This window comes from Colius striatus, chromosome 5 (genome assembly GCF_028858725.1).
Source record: "Colius striatus isolate bColStr4 chromosome 5, bColStr4.1.hap1, whole genome shotgun sequence".
In the NCBI taxonomy this organism is placed as follows: Eukaryota; Metazoa; Chordata; class Aves; order Coliiformes; family Coliidae; genus Colius; species Colius striatus.
In genome coordinates this window covers 20,328,832-20,350,401 of record NC_084763.1, presented here as the reverse complement: position 1 = coordinate 20,350,401, position 21,570 = coordinate 20,328,832, and the positions used below count along the sequence as shown (strand labels likewise).

The 21,570-nt window shown below is 35.4% G+C and overlaps 1 protein-coding gene across 1 annotated transcript in view; it reads left to right on the top strand.

The window, feature by feature from the left end:
* Positions 1-21,570, top strand: part of KCNH8 (potassium voltage-gated channel subfamily H member 8) — a 185,671-nt gene that overhangs the window by 103,724 nt on the left and 60,377 nt on the right. The window contains exons 6-7 of the mRNA XM_061996509.1: positions 2,986-3,143; positions 8,665-8,872. Of these exons, the coding sequence (XP_061852493.1) occupies positions 2,986-3,143; positions 8,665-8,872 (366 nt within the window). The remainder of the gene's footprint in view (positions 1-2,985; positions 3,144-8,664; positions 8,873-21,570) is intronic.

Below are 21,570 nucleotides of genomic sequence, written 5' to 3'. Positions count from 1 at the left end.
TAGTATTCTTCCATTTTTATGAAATTTTATTAGAAGTCTGATGGTTCTGCAAGTAGCTCTCAGCAAGTTCCACTTAGAATATTAGGTGGAACCTTGTCTTCAAAAATTTTGTTGAAGTGTTTAATTTCTCCTTTGTTAGATGATAAACTTCTGTACAATCAGTGGCATCATTTAGGGTACTAAATCCTGCTTCATTCCAAAACTAGAGGTTTAGTTTTCTTCTTTGTAAAAATGATACAAGTGGGCTATAGTATTCTAGACACTTCTTAAGTTTTGTTAGTCATTTAAACTCAATTACATTTTGTTCTTACTTTCACACTTGCAATTCTGATAGTCACTGATTTTTTCTGCATTTCAGTTATATTTTCTGCTTTTATATCTTACAGTTTTGTGAGGTTATTTGTCTGTTTTGGATTTTTTTAACTAGGAAGACTTACTGTTTTTCCTTTCCTGTGTAATATCCTGGATGTTAATTAATGCTTAAAATTTGTTCCAAACATAAATGTTGATAAAGCAGTTGAAGTTTTCAAACAAGTTTCTTTTACATTTTCAAGTGCACGTATTTTCTCAGTACCAGTGTATAGGATTATATTTCCCAGATCTAAACACTAACTGATTTTTAGTCACAAATGTGTTTTAGTCACTTCTTTCTCTCACCAAAATAGACAACTACACTAATTTATCCCAAATTGCCACCAAAGGTCTAATCCCATGTTAGGCAGTTATTATTTTTTAGAATTTATTAGTTATTTTTATTACTAAGCTTATAGAACAACTGGTACACATCCAAAACTGAAGCCACCTATGAGGCTGAATATAGTATCCTATATAATATGAATAGATTATATTTTTCAGTAAGTGCCTCTCTTTTTGTGGGCATAAGTTGTATTTGCAAAAAAAAGCATGCATTCTTTATTTGTGCTTGTTTTACTGCCAAAGTAGAACAGTCATAAAAATTAAAGACAGGATGAAATATAGCTGGAAAGTGAATTTTACTATCAACATCGAAGAAGCTGACATTATACAAAATACAAAAATGTTTTAGAACTAGAGCTATTATCATTCATTTGTTATAAAATGGTAAAAATATGCAACAGAATGATCCTTTATTTACGGTGAGAAATATATATATGAAAAATATCTATATGACAATGAAAATAATTAAATGTTTGTTTTTCTTGCCACATTTTAGGTAAACGTTTAATATTTTATAGAAGATTACCTATCTTCTACTCTAAGTAGTAATTCTCCTACTATCACCTTTTGAATTCTAACTTGATTTGTATTAAAGCCAAGTTACCATTAGCCTTCACTGTGTTTTAATTATTAAGAGGCAAAAGTTGAAGTACACTTAATTTTAAAGACTTTGTTTCCAGAAAGTGTGCTGTATGGGAACAGGTTTACATAACACACAAGAAACTAACTATGAGGAAAATAAATATCTGCATCCAAAAAGAAAATAAATCCCTTGAACAGACTGAAACTAAAAATATTCTGTATTTGCTTCCATTTGCATGATAGACATTGTCTTCCTATGCCTTTATTGTGCTGGTGGGCAATAGGCTGAATTTCACTTGTAGGTGCTTCCATGTGGCATTTGTGCTACTCCTTCCCCAGAGGCTGTAAGAAAAATCTGTTTAGGCAGCAAATACTTCACAAAGATTTGCACATTCTGTGCTGTGTATGGTGCAGAGCCAGCCCCCAGCAGCTGTTGCTACTTCTTTCCTTCAGGAGCAGTGTGCAGAAGAGGCAGATGAAGGTGCTTCTAGCAGACAGAAAGGAATCAATGCTGCTGTAGACAAAGGCAGAGGGAACAGGGAGCACAGTTCCTTCCTTGTAACACTTAATAATAGGCTACCTAGATTGCAAATAACACAGTTGACAAGTCTATTACACACTGGGCTAGCATCTAGAAAGGTGCCTCTCATAACTTGGATATTAAAGAAAGTCCACTGGCTTTCCTGCTGCCAAGACCATCACACTGCAGTTGTTATTTTTTAATGAGGAAAAAAAAAAAAGTTAATCACACTCTAAATATCTTCCTGACACTTGTAATCACTTTTCTCTTTTATGAGATGGTCTTCAACATGAGACGTTACAACTTGCAAGAGAGCAGGCTAATTATCTTGCTGTAAAATACCAACTTTAATGGTTGACTGCACTCTTTTTTGACATTGTAAAAGCTATACAAGTAGTTCTCGCTAGTGTTAGTAGAAACTGGGTGCATAGCTTGAGGACAGATTATAGTCTTTGTCTTGTAGTACATGAAAATATTTGAGACTCTATTGTCAAGACCTGAGCTCTTCTTTGAGTGTTAATGTGTTTTGGCAAGACATGTCAAAAGTATATCTCATATTGAGACACACTCATCCTGGAATCTTAGATAGGAACATACAAAATGCACAAGCCGCCAAGCAATACAAATCACTTTTTTGATCTCCACCACAGACCAAAAAACCTTTCTGTTCAAGTGAGTTCAGCAATTTTCTGTTGATAAACAAATGGTTATCTTTGAGGATGATGTTTGTTCACTGAGTTGGAGAGTTATAACTAAAAGAATATTTCAATTATATCTTTTAAATAAAGTGATTAATGATTTTTTTTATCTCAAAAGAAGCATAAATACATTTTATGCACAGAAATTGTACCTTCATTTTTATTAAGAAAAATACCAGTATTCTTACTGTTTGAAGAGTAATATGGATGGTTTTGTTGTTTTCTTTTAATTCATGCTCCCTTTAAAATCAATGAGCTTTTTTTAGATGTTCTTTTTACTCCTTGCAAAGAACAAGTTCGTGCATCAATTGATTTAAGTCTATGTATGTGGATCTCTTACCTCTGTATTTTATTTATATCTGTATTAGATTCTTCACCTGTTTTTTGCCATGAATAAGAAAAGTAATCAGTGTTGTGGTGGATTCCTGGTATTATCCCCAGGAATCAAGAAATCTCTGTCTCTGATTCTGTTCATTCTTTGTCAAGCAGATATTATTTTAAATTTCCGAACTACATATGTCAGCAAGTCTGGCCAAGTTATATTTGAAGCAAGATCTATTTGTATCCACTACGTGACTACCTGGTTTATCATTGATTTAATTGCTGCACTTCCTTTTGATCTTCTTTATGCTTTCAACGTCACTGTGGTAAGTACTAACCTACTTTTTTAAGTGTTCTTTTTTCAAGAGGGATTTGTTGGGGTATCTTTTTTCCTGATCTGAAGACTAATACTGAATGAGCTAAAATACCTTGGTGGGTTTTTTTCAGTTTCACATTGAATACTGAAGGAGGGAATACAATTTAATTGTAAATGTTGATTAAATGTATTACAAGATTGAGTGTCACAGTGTACATACGTTATCATGAAAGACACATAGATACCATTTTTTAAATTCAGTTATCCTTACTTTGTAAACAGTTCTACTTATGTTAGCTTCATTTTTACTACTGTACTGAAATACAATTTCCTATGACTTGTTCTCTCTTATGTTGCATAAATTCAATCTTCATTTTTTCAAGGCTCTTAAATCATTACTGGGGTAATGTGAGCTATTCTTATGGTCAGTATGATCAGCATTCTTTACTCAGTCAGACATCTTCATTGTCTTTCTCTCGGGACATTCTAGTGCAAAATTTACAGCAAGTGTTCTAACAACTATGAGTTACAATTGTCTTAAACTTCAGCTTTGATTTCAACACCACTTTTTTAGGAATAGAATGACAAAATGCATAAAATGCTTTGAAAGTATGTGAGTCTAATGTCTGATGATGTCACAATCATGATGGGTTACGTTTGTGTTGGTTTACTTATACTAACACAAAGGCTTTTCTTCTGATAGTCCTAGTAGATTTAGTAGAATAGGAATCTGCTAAGCAAAATTACAACAAACAAACCGACTCTGTAAAATCCCAAACACACATCTCCAGAGTTGGCAGAGGTTTCTCAATTTTGCAGGTTTTTCACATAAGAGATTTAGGTTTTTAAGCCATCCACTTTCCATTTTTTTTCCAGAATGATATCTTTTGTAAACAAATTCACTCACTTTCATTTTCATTAAATTTGAAAGGAAAGTGCATAGGTGGTAGGATAGACACATATCAGAAAAGTCGGGAAGCCTCCCATGTAAGGTACCATGTTTGATTTTATCATTTAGTTCCGTTTCCTGCAATGATCTTCCTTTTCACTCCATTTATTACATTAAAACTCCTCAATCTGATGCTAGTGCAGTAGCTTTTAAAACCAGACAGTTAATAGTTTCACGTTCTTTAATCTTTTTTTTTTTTTAATAACTGGTGGGTAATCTATTTAAATACACTACTATCTCAGTATCCCTTACACATAACCAGTGTAATTGTGTTGGTTTAATTTACATTAAGAGTTTTTCATTGAATGAACCAGGTCTGATCTTTTTCCTTCAAGAAAAAATGTTAAAACACAAACATTTAGATTTTTTTCTTTCCCATTAGCAAGACTGATTTGCTTTCCAAACTGAATTCTTGAAAAGGAAGTATTATCCAACAATTATTTCTACAGTTAAAACATCAGTTTTAAAAATAGTAGTATAAAACGATGAACACACATCTCCTGTCTGTTATACTTCTAAAATTTTCCTTAATAAGATCATTAATATGGTGACTAGGAATATCCAGAGACACTGTCATGTCCCTCTGTTGGTAGTGAATCCTTAATGAGGTAATTATTGACAGATTAAGTCCTAACACTGAGCCACAAGTAATAAATTACATATAGCCATGTTGATCTCAAAATTAACTTTGATTGCCAAGTAGAATTCCCTGAATGCTCCAAGAGTTAATACTTTCTTAAAGGTTTTTGCATGGTACAATCTACTCCCTTCATTTGCTTTTTCCCAACTTTAGTAGCTAACTACTATAGGGTAAAGACCACTACACTGAATAGAGTCAAAGGCCAACCTTTTCCTCTCTCTGGTGATTGAGGGCAAATACAGAAAGTAGAAGTTTACTTCCATTCTTGCATTCTGTAGGAATGTTTTCTGGATGATTCTTTGATGAGAACACAGTGCCTTTGTATATCATATTTACTATCATGGCAAGACTTGGCAACTGTTATTATAATCCTCAAGATAACCATGGCTATCAATTGTTTGAAAAGCAGGGGAGATGTTCATCACATTCCACTGTTTTTAGACTTTATGATTTAATAAGCCATTTCCTCATGTTTGTTCTCAGATTTTCACTTCATCGACTCTCAGATGTTGTCTCAACAGAACGGTGAGAAGGGGCATCAGGGAGCATCTCACATGTTTGCTGCTCAGGCCACAGCACAAAGGCCAAACCTTTAGGGGTGCCCTAAATTCTGCAAGATATAGGTATAGTGCCATACATACTCATGTATGTATGGCACAGAAATGTCATCCTCCAGTTGGAGATATATGGAGTTAGAATGCATGAAAAACCTGTAGAGTCTGTCACCATCCTTGCAGATATTTTGAAAGAGAAGTAGTAAAACTATGAGTTGTCTCTACAGCCTTCACACCTTGCAGTGATCCTTCCCTACCACTAAGGGGCTGACCCTATGGAGGTCTGAGACCTCAGGCAAATTTCTGCCTAACTTCAGTGCCTACTGAGACCCCAACTCCTTCTATCCTTGTATTCATGACATGAAAGATCCCTTAATCTATGGAAATCTGGTGTGAATTGTGAAATATGAAATGCTGCCAAAGTAAAAAAGAGGTCATTAAATACTAGTTTTAATAATTGAATTCACTCCTCTCTGAGTAATTGTTGGTGGTCATAGAGCAAGAGAACAATTTCTTGAAAATCAACTAACTAAGCAGACAAAATATTAAAGATTCTTGTCACTAGTAATTTCTTAACATATATCACATTTCCTTATTAATTCCTTTTTGCCATAGGAGATAATCTTCCAGAGAATTTCATTGTTAGTTTGTAGCAACTTCGTTTATCAGTATTTCTCAGCACTATGCTATGACTGAGGTTGTGTTAGTTTTAGATAGAATTCTGTCTCTGTCATTCTGACAGAAAAAGGTTAACCCAGTTAGTCTAAAATGATTAACTAAACAGAAAATTTAGATGGTTTTATGTCTGTAGGCAAAGCAAAACCTACACAGGCACAAGTTTGAGTGCTGACTGCTCATATTGTCTTTCTAAATATGTGACATAGAAAAGAAAGCTGCTTGATGGCATTTCAGGTCTTCCATGACAGGCCAGACACAATAGAAGAGCGTTTGGCATGACTAAATGAGAAAATTCAGTCCAATTACATGTGATTAATTACATCAGTGTTCAAATTTATGCAGAAGTTATTTTGAAATGAGGTGGTCTTCAGGCCTTAAAATAAAACATGTCTCCATATTAAAAAGAATATCATTATATCCAATTCACTGTTTTTATATCAGTGTTCTGTAACTTAAAAATGGTTAGAATTTAGTCACAGGTGATACTGGTCAGGGCATATATATTATTGTAACAGCCCTTTAGAAATTGCTTACTTGTAAAAATGTAATAAAAAATAATTTCATCTAAGTCATCATTTTTTCATTATAATGTGATACAACACAGACACCCATGTAAAGATGAAGGCTCCAATGTGAAGGTCATAGCACATATACAATCATTATATATACAACTATTACATAAATATGTTTACGTATTAATACAATACCTTGAATATTCAGTCAAGAATAGGAACTGCTTTATGTTAAGAGTGCAATAGATCCAAACAAGCTGATGAGACAGAAGAAAAGGAGACTTTGGGATATGAATTACCACAGAAAAACAGGCAGTTAGTTTAGTTGCGTGTCATTCAATAAGAATAATTATATTTAAGTAGTTATATGATTCTATTAATACAAACATGGAAATTCCTTTAAATATTTCACAGCTTTCTTCCCCAGACTTGCACATATTCTTATGGTTAAGGCCACAGATATAGCTAATTTCACTGACATTGTAGATGCTATAAGACAGAAAAAAGAAATGCAAGAAGAGAAAACTTGTTTTTGTGCTTTAATGTCAAATCTTATTCCTGACAGCAGCGAACTTCAAAATATTTTAAATAAGTTTTATGGTTTTGTTTATTTTCTTTTTTTTCCCCTGCTATGTACATGAGACAAAATTTAACATTCTGGAGAAAAAAAAAAAAAAGAGATAATGGGCAGTAAAAACTTCATGAAGAAGCTCATAGAAAACCTATTTATGTACTATCAAAAGTGTAGTAACAAAAAAAAATAAAGTTTGTAGTTTTTTTCTCTCTTTTATACAGGTTTTGCACCTGCTTAATTCCTGACTGGAATAAAATCAATGAATTGCTAAGTCTTCATTAAAAAGTCTGAGATACCCCATATTCCAGAATTGATCAGTCAACCTGGACCTAACTGTTAGCGAATGCGCACCTATAAAACTAAGATTTTGGATTATTAGGTTTGTTAACAGAAAAGTTTAGCTTCAGGATTTTGTGGATGAGCAAAAGCAAAAGGATGTTGATCAAGCTATGCTTTTAGACTTTCCTTTCAGAGAGCTCATTACTGTACTCTGGGAAGGCTGTGGGAACACATGTCAAGTTTTATGTGATTTTTCTAGCTGATGCATGTACCTCTGTCAGACAGGTACATGCTCAATGTCTCATTAATGAAGGGAGAGAAAAAACTTTCTGTAAATTTTAATTATGCCTATTTAATCCTAAAAAAAAATGAAATTAAATATATTTGGGATCCTGGTCTGCACACTGTTTGCTAACTCTACCGAACAACAGAAACATAAGCCAAGTATATTCTTTGTGAAACTGGGACCTGTGCACACCCTGGTGTGACTGTTGATTGGAGGATGCTCTGAAGGACATGGGATCATTCAGAGATCATTCTGCTTTGTGCAGTGTTGCATCTCCTCTAAGTCCAGAGCCCATATACTTCTCACACTGACGTACACTTAAAGTGCTGAGCAGATTAGGTGCTTCTTTTGTCACATATGTTTGAAAGGCAGTAATATTTTACGTAAGGAATTTAAGAAATAGAAGTTTAATACAAGCTTTTTTGGACTCCAGCTTAGTACAGATCAATGAAATGAGCACAGGCCCCTGAACACCAGTTTAAATCGGAAGAACAAATCTGAATCTCTCTTCCCTTCTCTACTTTTTTTTCTGGTAGATCTCTGCTATCTAATCTATTGCAGATTGGAGTCAGGCCTATTGTTTCACTGATGATAGAAACTGGAAATCATTTTGCTTGACGACGTTTTTTTTGTGGTTTCATATTGGAATCAAATGAACATTGGTCAGTTTGACAATTATGCTTCTCTTCCAGAGCAAGAAATGATCCATTTTTTATAAACCACATTTTTTAAAGTGCAATTTAAAAGAAGACTTTACAGGGAAAAAAAAGAAAAAAAAAAAAGATAGATCTCCCAGTATTTCAAGTTTGTTTGGATTAAATCAGAAATAGTAAATATTTATGTGCAAAGCAAAAGCAAACAGTTGTTTTTTCTAACCATCCTTTTTGCTATAATCTGCTGTCTTAAGATTTAACCTAAGCATAATATGCAGTTATGTAACTGAATGGCAAGTCACCAAAAATTCTTGGAGCTTTAGAAGAGTTTCCTTTCATTGAAACGAGATAACTGTATGATAGAAATCAACTGCTGACAAGTTATTTGCTCTCCCTGTTCTCCTAGGTCTCCCTCGTCCACCTCCTAAAGACAGTGAGGCTATTGCGCCTCTTGCGTCTTCTTCAGAAGTTGGATCGTTACTCCCAGCACAGCACAATTGTTCTCACGCTTCTCATGTCCATGTTTGCCTTGCTTGCTCACTGGATGGCATGCATTTGGTATGTCATAGGGAAAAGGGAGATGGAAGAGAATAACCCCCTCACCTGGGATATAGGTAAGTTCTTCTTTGCACCATATACATACACACATATATGTAAGTCTGTATACATGTACATGAATATGTAAAAATACATGAATAAGTCACTCTATTTCCTTCTTTGTTTAATCTTGTGCAAGAATTTAGTGCTATTTACAGAGAAAATTTGGAGATTGGTGCTCTGAATTTTGTGCCAAATTGAAAAAGAAGGTTAAAAGTAAAAGAAAATGGGAAAAACAGAAAGCAACAAGATATTTAAGTGTGATTTGATGATGTGGTGGGAATTAAGGATCTGAATAGGAGAGGGCTAGATGGATTGTGTAGAATAGTAGAAGAGAAAGTTCATCTCGGTTTTGCAAATTAGACAAATTCCTCAACAGAGACATTCCTTTGAGTGTGCTGATTATTCTTTACTATACATTAAAACATATAGGCCCTGAAATACCTTCAAGTTAAAAACTCCCTTTGGAAAGATTGTCTAGCTCATTTGCAAGCTTTCCCCTTTTGTACAACATAAAAGGTGTTTATCAGTGGAGAGATAGTTTTGGAACACTGTTTTGATCCAATGTTTAGTTTGCACTCCAGCCTTCATTCTGATTTCATTGAGTGTTCCCCATTTACATTTTAAATGTCAAGGTTTTCCTTTTTTTGCTTAAGGTTTATTACTATTTCTAAGGGTTGTACTCTAGTGTGATGGTATAATTGAGAAAGAATACACCTTATATAGGAGCCTGATGTCACCAGGTACTTTTACACTGCTAAAGTGCAGCAGCTAATACTCCACATCTTCCCATACGGGTTATTCTGACACAGAGGTGATGTGGTGGCATTTTTTTTGCTTTCTTTCTCAGATGCCATATCAATATCAAGCATTCCCTTTGCTCCCATTTCTTTGTGATTCTTTGTGTTCTTTCTTTTCAGTTCTGCTTGTATTTACCTTTAGCCTAAATCTATTATGCATTCACGAGAGGAAACAAGGCCAATGGTAACATTACCCGGGAAGGGGAAGCCCTGATAATTTTCCTTATGCTGTTAGATACAAAAAACACTATTTAAAAGCATAAGAATAATTTACATGATGTAAGTTACTGTGAGAGGAAAATAATACATAAGTCTCTTTTATAAACAAACAATATTTAATGGTGAGACCAAGTTTCCCAACAGAAAATAAATCTGAGGAGGGGAATGATGCAAATGTCTGTGACCAAAGGCTCAATGATCTGCATTCAAACTGTGGTATGCCCTATTCTTATTTTCTTTCATTTTTTTCTTCTCAACCCCATTATCATCTATCTAAATATAATCTAATAACTATAAGTTTGAAGGAAAAATGATAAGTATGTTAAAGGCACCTGACCTTAGATGAGGTGAGGACGCTGGGTCAGAAAGAGGAAAAGAAAGTAAGTCCACAGGTTACTGAAAGCTTTGTGGAGTCTTTTTATTATTCTAGTTGGTTGTTTATTTTTCCTTTCCTTTGTAAACTAGGTCTGTGACCTGCTGCTGAACCCCTCATAGACTACAAACCTCTCAAAGAAAAGACTGCAGCTGTAGGGGAGAATATACAAAGAAAGCCCTCTGTGCACAAATTGCTGAAATACTGCTAACAGAAAAACAAATCCAGACAACAACAACATCAATAATAATAATTAAAAAAATTGAAGAGTCTGTCTGGCAGGAAGTAGCTATGAAGACACATTGTCAGCTTATGTAGGCCACAAATTATAGCTGATTACAAAGCATTCATTGCAGTCCCAATAATGAGGATGGACTGCATGCTCACTCCCCAGGTGCGGCTGTGAGCCATGCTCTCCCATGCAGTCTGTCCCCCTCCCTTTTCCTCAAGACAAAGCCATATTCAGGAAATTCTTCTCATATCCCCTGGGGTTCTTGGCATTTATTGCTATGAAAACATTAACTTTCATCCCTCAGTTTTGTCCTCTCTTGGGAAATGACAGTAATAAGCACATCTCCCAACAACTTCATTAGAACAAATCCCAGTTTATCTGGAATAGAGCCATTTCATGGAAGTTCCATTTGCATCTCAGTGAAGAGTTTTATCTGGGTTATCAAGCCTGTCTAACAGGCTTCCTAGGCAGGAGCTGCTTCTTAACAGCATATCACCAGGATGAGCTCATCTCAACAGGAGACTCAGTGACCTTCCCTGAACAGCTGCAGGCAACACACCTTCCTGTTGGATGGGCTAAGGCACTTCTTAGTGGTTTGTACTCTTAGACTTCAGCCTACTTACCAGAAAAAAAAAACGCTTTTCTGTTGTTTACAGACTGATTTTATTTCAGGGTTTTTTTGCAAAAGTGTAGTTTAGCATTTTTGTCTAGAAAACTGTTCTACCACCTTTGTGGATATTGTCTAAAATATTTAGATGCTATAAAAGTATAATAAAAATTATTATACTCCTGCAAAGCTCCTACAGGCATTAGTCTAGATCTGTCAAAATGGTCATTTCTAAAGTTCTCTCTAGCACTATGTTAAATATTTTATGGCTTTGGGGATTTAGATTTGTTATTGTTGTTGTTTGGGATTTTTTTAAAGAGAAACAGTTTAAAATGTTGAAATATTAAAGTAGTGATTTAACCCCAGCCAGTAGCGAAGCCCCACAAAGCCATTCCTTCACTCCCCCCCTAGTTGGACCAGGGAGAGAATCAAAGGAGTAAAAGTCAGAAAACTTGTGGGTTGAGATAAATACAGTTTAATAAGTAAAGAAGTTATAGACATAGGCAAAACAAAAAAAGGGATAAATTCCCCACTTCCCATTGTCAGTCAGGTGTTCAGCCATCCCCAGGATAGCCAGGCTTTATCACATGTAACAGTTACTTGGGAAGGCAAATAGCATTACTCTGAATGTTCCTTCCTTCCTCTTTCGTCCCCCAGGTTTGTATGTGAGCATGACATCATACAGTGTGGGCTATCCCTTTGGTCAGTTGGTGCCAGCTGTCATGACTGTGTCTCCTCCCAGCATCTTGTGTCCCCTAGCTGGTGGGGTGAGGTGAGGGGTAGAAAAGGCCTTGATGCTGTGTGAGCCCTGCTCAGCAATAATGGAAACATCTTTGTTTTATCAGCACTGTTTTTAGCTGAAAACCAAAATATAGACCTGTACTGGCTACTGTGAAGAGTATTAACTCTATCCCAACCAAAATCAGCACAATTAGAAACTGGATTTCAGAAAAAGGACTCAGAAAACTCCAGATACCTAGCATGAAGTCATTATTTTACAAAGACCACTTCAACACTCATAAAATTTCTAATTATGTTTATGTCACTTATATGAGCAGAGAAATAAGATTACATTATTTCTTCAGTCACTGCAAAGTCTGTTGTCCTCCACATGCAAACTACTTGCTGGTGAAACGCAAGGAAGTTAAGTCTTCACTCTCTGTAATGCTGTAATTTTGCTACTCTGATGATACATAGCCTATTATATATGACTTTTCTTTTCACCTTAAGAAAACTTAAAATGACCAGTCCACTACAACCCATAATGTCCATGTAGGCAATACACTGAGAGATTAACAGTAGCTGTGATTGAGTGTATGAGTGATTAAGCAAAATAAAATGAGATCTGAAGATCATAATAAATCACAAATAATACACACAGCAAAAATCTTGCTTGGGATATAATAAAGATAGTAGTGCACAATAAAGATAGTGTTATTTTAGGACACTCAAGATATTTAGCTCTTCTGTTTGAAGGCCTCAACGGGATATTTTTGTGCAGTTTTAGAGAGTATGTAAAAGAGATTTCTTACTGAAGGCAAAGCAGTAGAATATAATCCTTAATTTTGTATTTGCAGGTTTTAATTTAAAAACTTTCAATTTTGTTAAGTTAATACCAAAACTAAAGCTCAGGTTTTCATCAATTAATTAATCATTAATTTTAAACATTCATTTCAAGCATTAGGAGGCTTTCTAATCAGCAGCACTAAAAATGTAGTGTAAGAAATAGAATTCCTATTTTTTGTTAAAAGAAAAGCATCTCCCCCTTGGAATATATGCTTTTTATTCTTCACTGTCATGTCTCAGATGGTGTCTGCCTGAAAAACTGGTGTCCTGAGTGTGAATGCTGCAATGTATACAATAGTTGAAATGTAGGGATGTGGTTTTTCTAAGAAAGGAAAGCCATGCCTGGAATGAAAAGGTTTCTTTGCTTTTTATGTTAGCTTCTATTTTTGAGAGGAGAGGCAGAGGGGGAAAAAAGCCTTTAGCAACCTTCTTACTCCATTTAGTGCCTTCTCAGAAAGCCTGTAGCAGAGGTTTCAAGATAGGTTTTGCTAACACTTAAAGCAAATGTTTAAAGCTGCAGTACTATTAACACAGTACTTTGGACCTTGCTGTGCTATCAGATATGCACCATAGCCCAGATCTCACATTGACTTCAGTGGGAGTAGCATTTGCTTCTCTGTATCTATTCCTCTGGATAATTTAAACAAATGAGGTGCTTAATTTGCATTTGGATAGGAGCAATGGGAGTGATAAAGTTCTCCCTATGAAAATGCTCAGAACCGAAAAGATTATTTGCTTTGTTGTTGCTGGGCCTAATTGTAAGCTTTTATTTCATTTTTTGTCTTTATTCAGGCTACATTGTTTTTGAAAATAATGTAAAAACATGTTTGCGTTCCCAAATTTATCCACGTGGTTGCACAATGAGAAAGATGTAGTCTGTGGGAATATTATTCATGAACTGTCATGATGTGGTTGCATTGTGACATATACCAGTGTAGTATAATGTTAAAATCTGGATCTTTTGCTTAGTGCTAGTATTGCAGTTGTAGCTGATTACCTGAGGTATTTGGAAGATATACAGTATGGGCACTGTTTTCAGATGACAGAAACTTTTACCTCAGATAACCCTCCTTCTCTGGGCACATTCAAAACCCACTTGGATGAGTTCCTGTGTGACCTACTCTAGGTGGTCCTGCTTTAGCAGGGTGGTTGGACTAAATGATCTTTCTGAAGGCCCTTCCAACCCTTAAGATTCTGTGATTCTGTGAGTTCTCCCATCTCAGGAAACAGTTGTTCCACATGCAGCAGCTTAACTCTAGTGTCTGATATAAACATCTCCTGGATTAGTCATTCCCACTCACCTGAGCTACTGGTACACTCCTTGTCCTGCTTTTCCCTTCCATTTTTTTCAGATCCCTGTCCTTTACTTTCTACCTCGTTACCCATAGTTGTTCTTACTGGTGAAACAGATGTTCCCCTGAGACATGTCACTATTTTCAGCAACCTGTAAAAATAAGATTAACTTTCTATTAGCTGACACAGAATAGAGACCAGACTGTGTTGAGGTTTCTGGCTGATCATACCATTCTAATTAATTCCATTGACTCAGCACATTGGCTCTCATTTCTGTAGGTTTAAGTGGTATCAGATTTAGGCATAGATTCTTTACTTATTGTCTGTTGTTTTGAATTAGTATATCCAGAGTTATTCCCCTTCAAGTTATTATCAAATATAAGATATGATTTTTCAATTTGTCTCTTTGGGAAATAGATATTATTGAAAAGGTATCCTCTTCTAAAAGCATTCATTCTGTGAGAACCACAGGAGTTGTTAAAACTCATCTGTCTTAATTGTAGGTAGGAAATTAGGAGAAGGCTAAAAGTCAGGACGGTTGTTCATTAGTCAAAGCTGTCAGGTATAATATGTGTAATTGTCTCAAAAAAAATCCATCCTGGCCACCAGAAATTCAGCTGCAACTTTTTATTAGTCCACCCACAGCAACAGTTACAACATTCTGACTATGGAGGAGATGTTATCAAAGCAAAATTAAAATAAAATACAATCTGTGCTTTTATAGAACATAGAGTATATGTGCTTACTTTGGAAGAAGATTTTAAATCAGGTCTGTAAAGGGTAATCTTCAGTTTTTTAATCTTTATTTTAATAAAATACTTCCACTCTCATCTCAGGTTTTTAGTTATTTACTATTTATTTTGTAACTTACAGCACTTCTGAAACTAAGAAGTCAATCAACTGAATCACTGTACTTTCACTTACTCTGCAATATAAAACTTCCTCCTACACTTCCCTTATCATACATTTGCAGTCAAAGCTTTTAAAGTGACTTGGATGCCTGACTCCTGGCAAACAGTTTAGACCCCAAATTACTTCTCAATGAAATAAGTGGAAGATTTAGATGCAGAATAAGGTGCACAGCACTTGAGTGGTACCAGTAGGAAATGATGAAAATTGTGCCTTCATGCCTTTACATTCACATTTTATATTCCTCATATAGGGTTGCAGGTAAGTTATAAACTATTTTTGCAAGTGCTGAAGAACATGTATGTACCATGTCATGGAATTTAATATAGAAAGCTCTCAAATAGTGTTAATCTACATTGATATATCTAGCAGGACTGAGCTTCCTGAAGGTTTACCTATATTTGCTCAGTGATGCACCTGCACTAGTAAGGATTGCCCCTTTCTGCAGCAGTTCATGCATGCCTTTCATTCTGCACAAGCAGTTTGAGACCATCTCCATCTAGAGACGAGAAGCAGATTGTTCTAGTGAAAAACAAAACAAAAGCCATTGATTTCTTCTGGCCACAGAAGGAGAGACGCATTATTACTGAATTTCATTTGTCCTCAGCACTAGAACTTGGGTCTGAAGTATGGAAGGCAAATCTCTTTAATCCACTTCAGTTGGCATTTTTCCTTGACAGCTCTCTTCCTTGAGTTCTGATTAGTTCTTTCCTTCCCAACTGATGTGATTTCAACAGACAAATGGCCAATGCTGGAGTCTCTACCCAGAGTCGCCAGTCTCTCCAGTGAAGCTATAGATGAAGGCTTGGACTCTCCAAGGATGAAGGAAAGACAGATTTGAAGTCTTTCACATGTTCCTTTTTACCAGTGAGGTACTATGTGAAATGACAATCCATATATTCCTTCTTTTGCAATTGAATTAGCTCAGTTCTATGAGTGTCTTAGCTATGTGAAGATAGTGGCATTTGTGGCTTGATGCAGAAGCTGGCTGACATGGACTATCCAAAATGTAGATGTCTATGTCTTAGGTGCAAACTTCAGGTTACTCTTGAGCATCAAACTGGAATATTCATTAACAGAGTCATTGCCCTGTAACTCTCTTCAGTTCAATACTTTGAGATGTTTTCAGTGCCAGGAAGCTTTTCCCATGCTAATGCTAAGAAACCCGAGGCAGTTGTTAGTTTTCTTAAGGTCCTGAAGCAATTTTGCAAGCAATTCTGAACGTACAGATTTATAAATATCCTTTACAATAGATAATTGTGGCACTGGTGCATTTATTCAGGTTAAAACTCAGGCTATTGTCTTTTCAGAATAAAGACTAATTTTAGGTATGTGTATCTGCTAGTTCTTCCTCAAATAATGTATGGTAGCAAAATAATACAAGTTTCTGGTGCTCTGGGACCCAGTATAACCGTGGAATAAGTAACAGTAGAAATTATATTTGAAAAAATCAATGTCAGTACTTGCACTCTTTGTCAATATAATGCATAATTTGTTAAAGAAACAAATAGTTAACTCTTGACTCTTAGTATTTTCATATTATACATGTTGACATAATGTACTGTAGAAGCAGGTAAATATTCCTATATTATGAAGTTTTTGCAAAGCAGTCTAATGACCTAAATGGTTAAACATGACAAAAGACTTGATAAGAAAGTTGAATTAGAGGCTTAGTTTTGTCTTTTTAACATGTGAATTCTCTTAACTATTAATGATCTCAAATAACTCCACTTCTGTCTATTTACAATTTTTCCTTCTGTTAGAGAATGAATAAATTTGGTTTGGAATATGACATTAGAAGCTTTTACCAAATCTAAGCATTCAAAAAAACAGGGCAAAAATAAGTATAAACTATAGTGAGAATTTAGAAATGTGTAGTAGTCTGATTTTGAACTCTGAGATTCCTATTTTCAGCGTATTCTTATCTACATTGTCAACCAGGAACTTACTTTTTAAAAAAAAATACAAAAACTGAGGTTTTGTGTGATCACAGATCTCCAGGTACTGGGGCTGACAGATAAATTATCTGACAAAAGATGCAGGGTAAAACCACAGTTCTAAGGAATTTTTTGTACGCAGGTGATATAAGTGTTTGGTGCATGCAGGTATCTGTACCTACTTGTGGATTATAGACCTAGGTTCTGGAGTTTTGAGTTTGGACGTATAACAAAACAGCTCCTAGTAATTTCAACAAGTGCTCGGTTTACTAAGAGCTCTTTATAACAAACTGCAACTGGAGCCTTGGGAAAGACTGCATCTGGCACCTCCTCTTACACTGTCAGGAAGGTGGTAAGGTTAAGCCCAGGTCCACAGCCCTCCCTCATTCACTTAAATCTCATCTGTCAAGCATGGGAACAGCAGTTAAGTTTGTTGTGTTGCATTGATAGAACAAAGTGGATCGTTTTCAGTGCCAGAAATAGTACTTGTAAATTTTCAATGCTCTTGGCTGAGAAAAATGTATTCTGCTACAAAATATTAGTCTAGCTTTGCCGCTCCAAAGCCACACATCCATCAGGTTAGAACTGGCGTGAGTACATTTATAAATCCTTGCCAGGGAGGAAAGAACTTCATGCTGACTAAATTGCACAGGACATCATTCACTAGCCGTGATCAACTGATCATTTCAGTCTGTCGTCTCTGTACTTGAATGTTTGATTTTAATGTCTTTCAATCTGCTTTTGTGGATTTGATTAGCAGTATTCTTAATCTTTTTTTTATTTTTTGGCATTACTAATGACAGGACCTATTACTTTGGAATTACAGTCCTTCCTCGTTTTTAAGAGGCAAGCAGTTGTGTCATGCATAAGACATAGTAAAATTAATTACAATGCTCTCTTGAGCTAAGATATTTGTATTGATTGTCCATTGTGTGGAATATGCATACCTGTACACTCACTGATCTGTTTTGTATGTCAGGAGACTGGGACTGAAAATTCACTTGTAATTAATATTATGAAGGTTCATGGTTTACCTCTCTTGTGAAGTATTTTTGGACATCAGTATCTTAGAAACTCAGCCAACTAATTTAGGTTGATTTCTTGAAGAACTTATATTAAATCATTAGGCCCTGGACTGTCATGCATGAATAATAAATAGTAATAAACTAGACAGCTAAAACAAGATGGTTACTTTGAAGCTATTAAACTTTTTAAAGCACTCATCTCACAAATAAATAGCACTTACTGCATCATACATCCTTTGAAAAAGACAAGGACATAACACAGTACTGAAGCATTTCACAGTGATGTACTATTCTAAGGCAGTTGAAACAGAAAATTTAGATCCCAGGAGAACACCTTACACTAGAAATCTTTTAAATATTTTCAGTGGTTTTAGAATCTTTCTGAGTTTTATTCGTCATTAAAAATAACACCTTTGTTGTACACATGATGTGTGCATTTTCTAAGAATTAATGTTCGAGGTTGACAATTTCTGGCCTGGTAAGAATTAAAATAGACAAATTAATTGAAATAGCGAAAAAAATTAATTTTCTTATTTCTTTCAAAACAACTATGAAGTAGTTTTTTAAAGTCTACTGAATAGATTACCTGAATGACTAAAACAATTCTAGTGTAGAATTCTATATATAAGGCTCAATTTGGAGAAGTTTATAGTGTCAAACATTTATGAAAGAAAACTTTTCTGATTTTGTCTGATTGGAATATGCTTTTGAATAAGTATAATTAGGGATCGAAAGTTCACCTACTGTTTAAAGAGGAAACACTATTTGTAGACAATCACAGGTCTGCACAAATTTTAGTAAAATAAAAAGGCACATAGTTTTTCACTCATCTGTCAGTCTGTAAGACACAGAGAAATTTAACTGCTGCAAGGAGGTTTATAGGCTCAGCTGTAATCACATGGATATGTGCTGGAAGCTTGTGTGGAAACCTGCCTAATAAAGACTTACCTGAAAACCTGGCCCTATCTTTTAATATGTAAAACATATTTTCAAGGAAAGGTTTTCTTTATTAGCATCCCTCATTTCAGACCTGCATATACCAGACCTTACCAGGAATTAAAATATAAATTTAAATTTTAAAATATCCATATACATTAATTTTGTAGAAATCATGCAGTTTTGCATTTGAAAACTCAAACCACTATTTTTGTGATGCTGTACCAAACCAAAGTGTCATTTGTTGAACTGAACTAAAGCATTTCCCATGTGTTTAGTTTAACATTAATTTGTATCTCAACTGCTTCTGGCCTGAGTAAGTTCTATTCTGCCATTCTTCCCTGCTGTTCTTTTCTACAGACTCAGTTCCTTGATTAAACTATATTTTCCTTTATGCACTGTACTTGGCTTTCTGATTGAATCATTTTAGCAATCACAGAATACCCCATGACTGAGATTCTCCATTGGATTTGCAGCACAAAAAAAATAGGGATGAAAGTACCTTATTAAAGGGACCATGAGCTTTTTATGTAATTATGAATACATTTCTAAGATTTTTGTACCAGGGTCAAAAATTTTGGACAATTTTTAAGTGAAAAGTAAAAATCTGGTATGTGGTTTAAGCCCCTGAGATTTGACAATGTTAAAAGTGTCCTGCTGCATCTGACCACAGATTGTCTACATATCGTTCATTACTTTCACAAGACAGATTTATCACAGTGGAAAATTTGGACCAAGTTCTGCAGCCATAATACAAACTCATAAGGGGAAAATCTGTCTAGTATACACCCTATAAGAAAGAACAGTCCAAGAGGTAACATAACACCATGATCTTTCCACGTGGTTTCTGTAATTGGAATGCCATAGACTATAATTTATTGAAAGTTACAAATACTGTGCATAAAAAAGCCTTACTCACTCAATAAGAAAACATATTAGAGTCTTTAACCCTTAACTGCTGTACTCTGAATCATAGACATGTTGGCTGGCGAGGATCCCTGGGGTTTACTTCATCCAGTCAGCTATCTGAAGTAGCACTATCACTAGCAACAAATCAGGTCAAACATGAACAGCTCCATCTAAGCCCTGAAAACTAGTAAGGCTAGAGAGACCTTCATCTGTTTGGGTAGCTTTTTCTGGGGTTACACTACCGTCCTTGATGAGCTTTATGCCAGTTTGCTAAAACATTAGTGTCCATTGCACCTTGGTGTAATAGGAGGTTTTGTTAGGACTTCTCAGAAAGTTCTACTTCTGTTTTCAAACCTCATGGCTTATCTGTTCAAATTAAATGTCTCATTCCACTTTAAACCCATAAAGCCTATACTATGTATTTTGAAATCTTTTCACTAGCTACTTCAATACTTGATTGGACTGTCTCTTTCAGGCCCATCACATAGCTAGAAATCCTAGGGCATTAGAATGTCATATTGCATTCCATAATGACTGAAATTGCTTTTCTTTTCTTCTATAACACAAGCATGTCTTAAAAGTTTAATCTAGAAATGTCCTTTGTGAAAATTCCTATTTTCTATTTATTTGTCCTTTTTCCTCAGGGCAGGTGCTTGATAAAAGAAAGGTTTTCCTGCTACCAGAATAGAACATTTCCATATAAAAATGAAGACATTATTCAAAACTCCTCTTTACAGACTTTCTTCCATTTTCACATACCTTGGAAAATATTCTTGCTTCTTTTATAATTTCAGCTGACAGTACTTTAAGTTAACTAGGTAGCTTTCAGCAGAAGAAATTGATGTAGAGTTGTGAGAGTATGTCATAGCATTCTACAGTCTATGAAGTTTTATACAAGACAGATTCTGGAAAACTAATTATACTTAATTATTCTAAATAATTTTTCATTGTCAAATCTAAGATAACTACAGATAAAAATGCTAATTGCTTAGAATTTCTTTATGTCATGCACTTCAAAAAGACCTGTCAGATCTACAGAAATAGAGGTTTTATTTCAGAACTGAGGTAACTTTAAACATGTAGAGCCCTTTCCTATTAAGACTCCAACTTTCTCCTTTACTTTTTACTCTTTTCTTACACCAAGCCTTCATTACATTGCAAATTATTGGTCTGATATTATCTTGGACAGCAGGATGACCATAAGGCAGCAATATGCCCTTGTGGCCAAGATGGCCAATGACATCCTTGTGTATATTAGAAGGGCCGTGGTTAATAGATTGAGAGAAGTTCTCCTCCCCCTCTACTCTGACCTCATGAGACCTCATCTGGAATATTGTGTCCAGTTCTGGGCCCCTCAGTTTAAAGACAGGGAGGTGCTGGAGAGAGTTCAGTGCAGGGCCACAAAGATGATGGAGTGGAGCATCTCCCTTATGATGAAGGGCAGGTGGCAGGAGGATGAAGCCAGAATCTTCTCAATGATGTCCAGTGATAGGACAAGAGGCAATGGGTATAAGCTGGAACAGAAGAGGTTCCAAAGAAATACAGGAAGAATTTCTTTACTGTGAGGGTGACAGAGCACTGGAACAGGCTGCCCAGAGCGGTTGTGGAGTCTCCTTCTCTGGGGACATTCAAAACCCACCTGGAAAAGTTCATGTGTGACCTACTCTGGTTCTGCTCTGGCAGAGGGGTTGGACTAGGTGATCTTTCAAGGTCCCTTCCAACCTTTTAGATTCTGTGACTCTGTGATTAAGACATAATCTGGAGTAAAATATCCCTGTTGTTGATTTTCCTCTCACAAAAGCCAAATATATTTTGGATCTCAACTTCCTTGATTTAAATGACATGTGGAAAAAAATATATTGAAAAAATGTTACTTATGTTTTAAATTCAAACCGAATAAAGTGTTGGA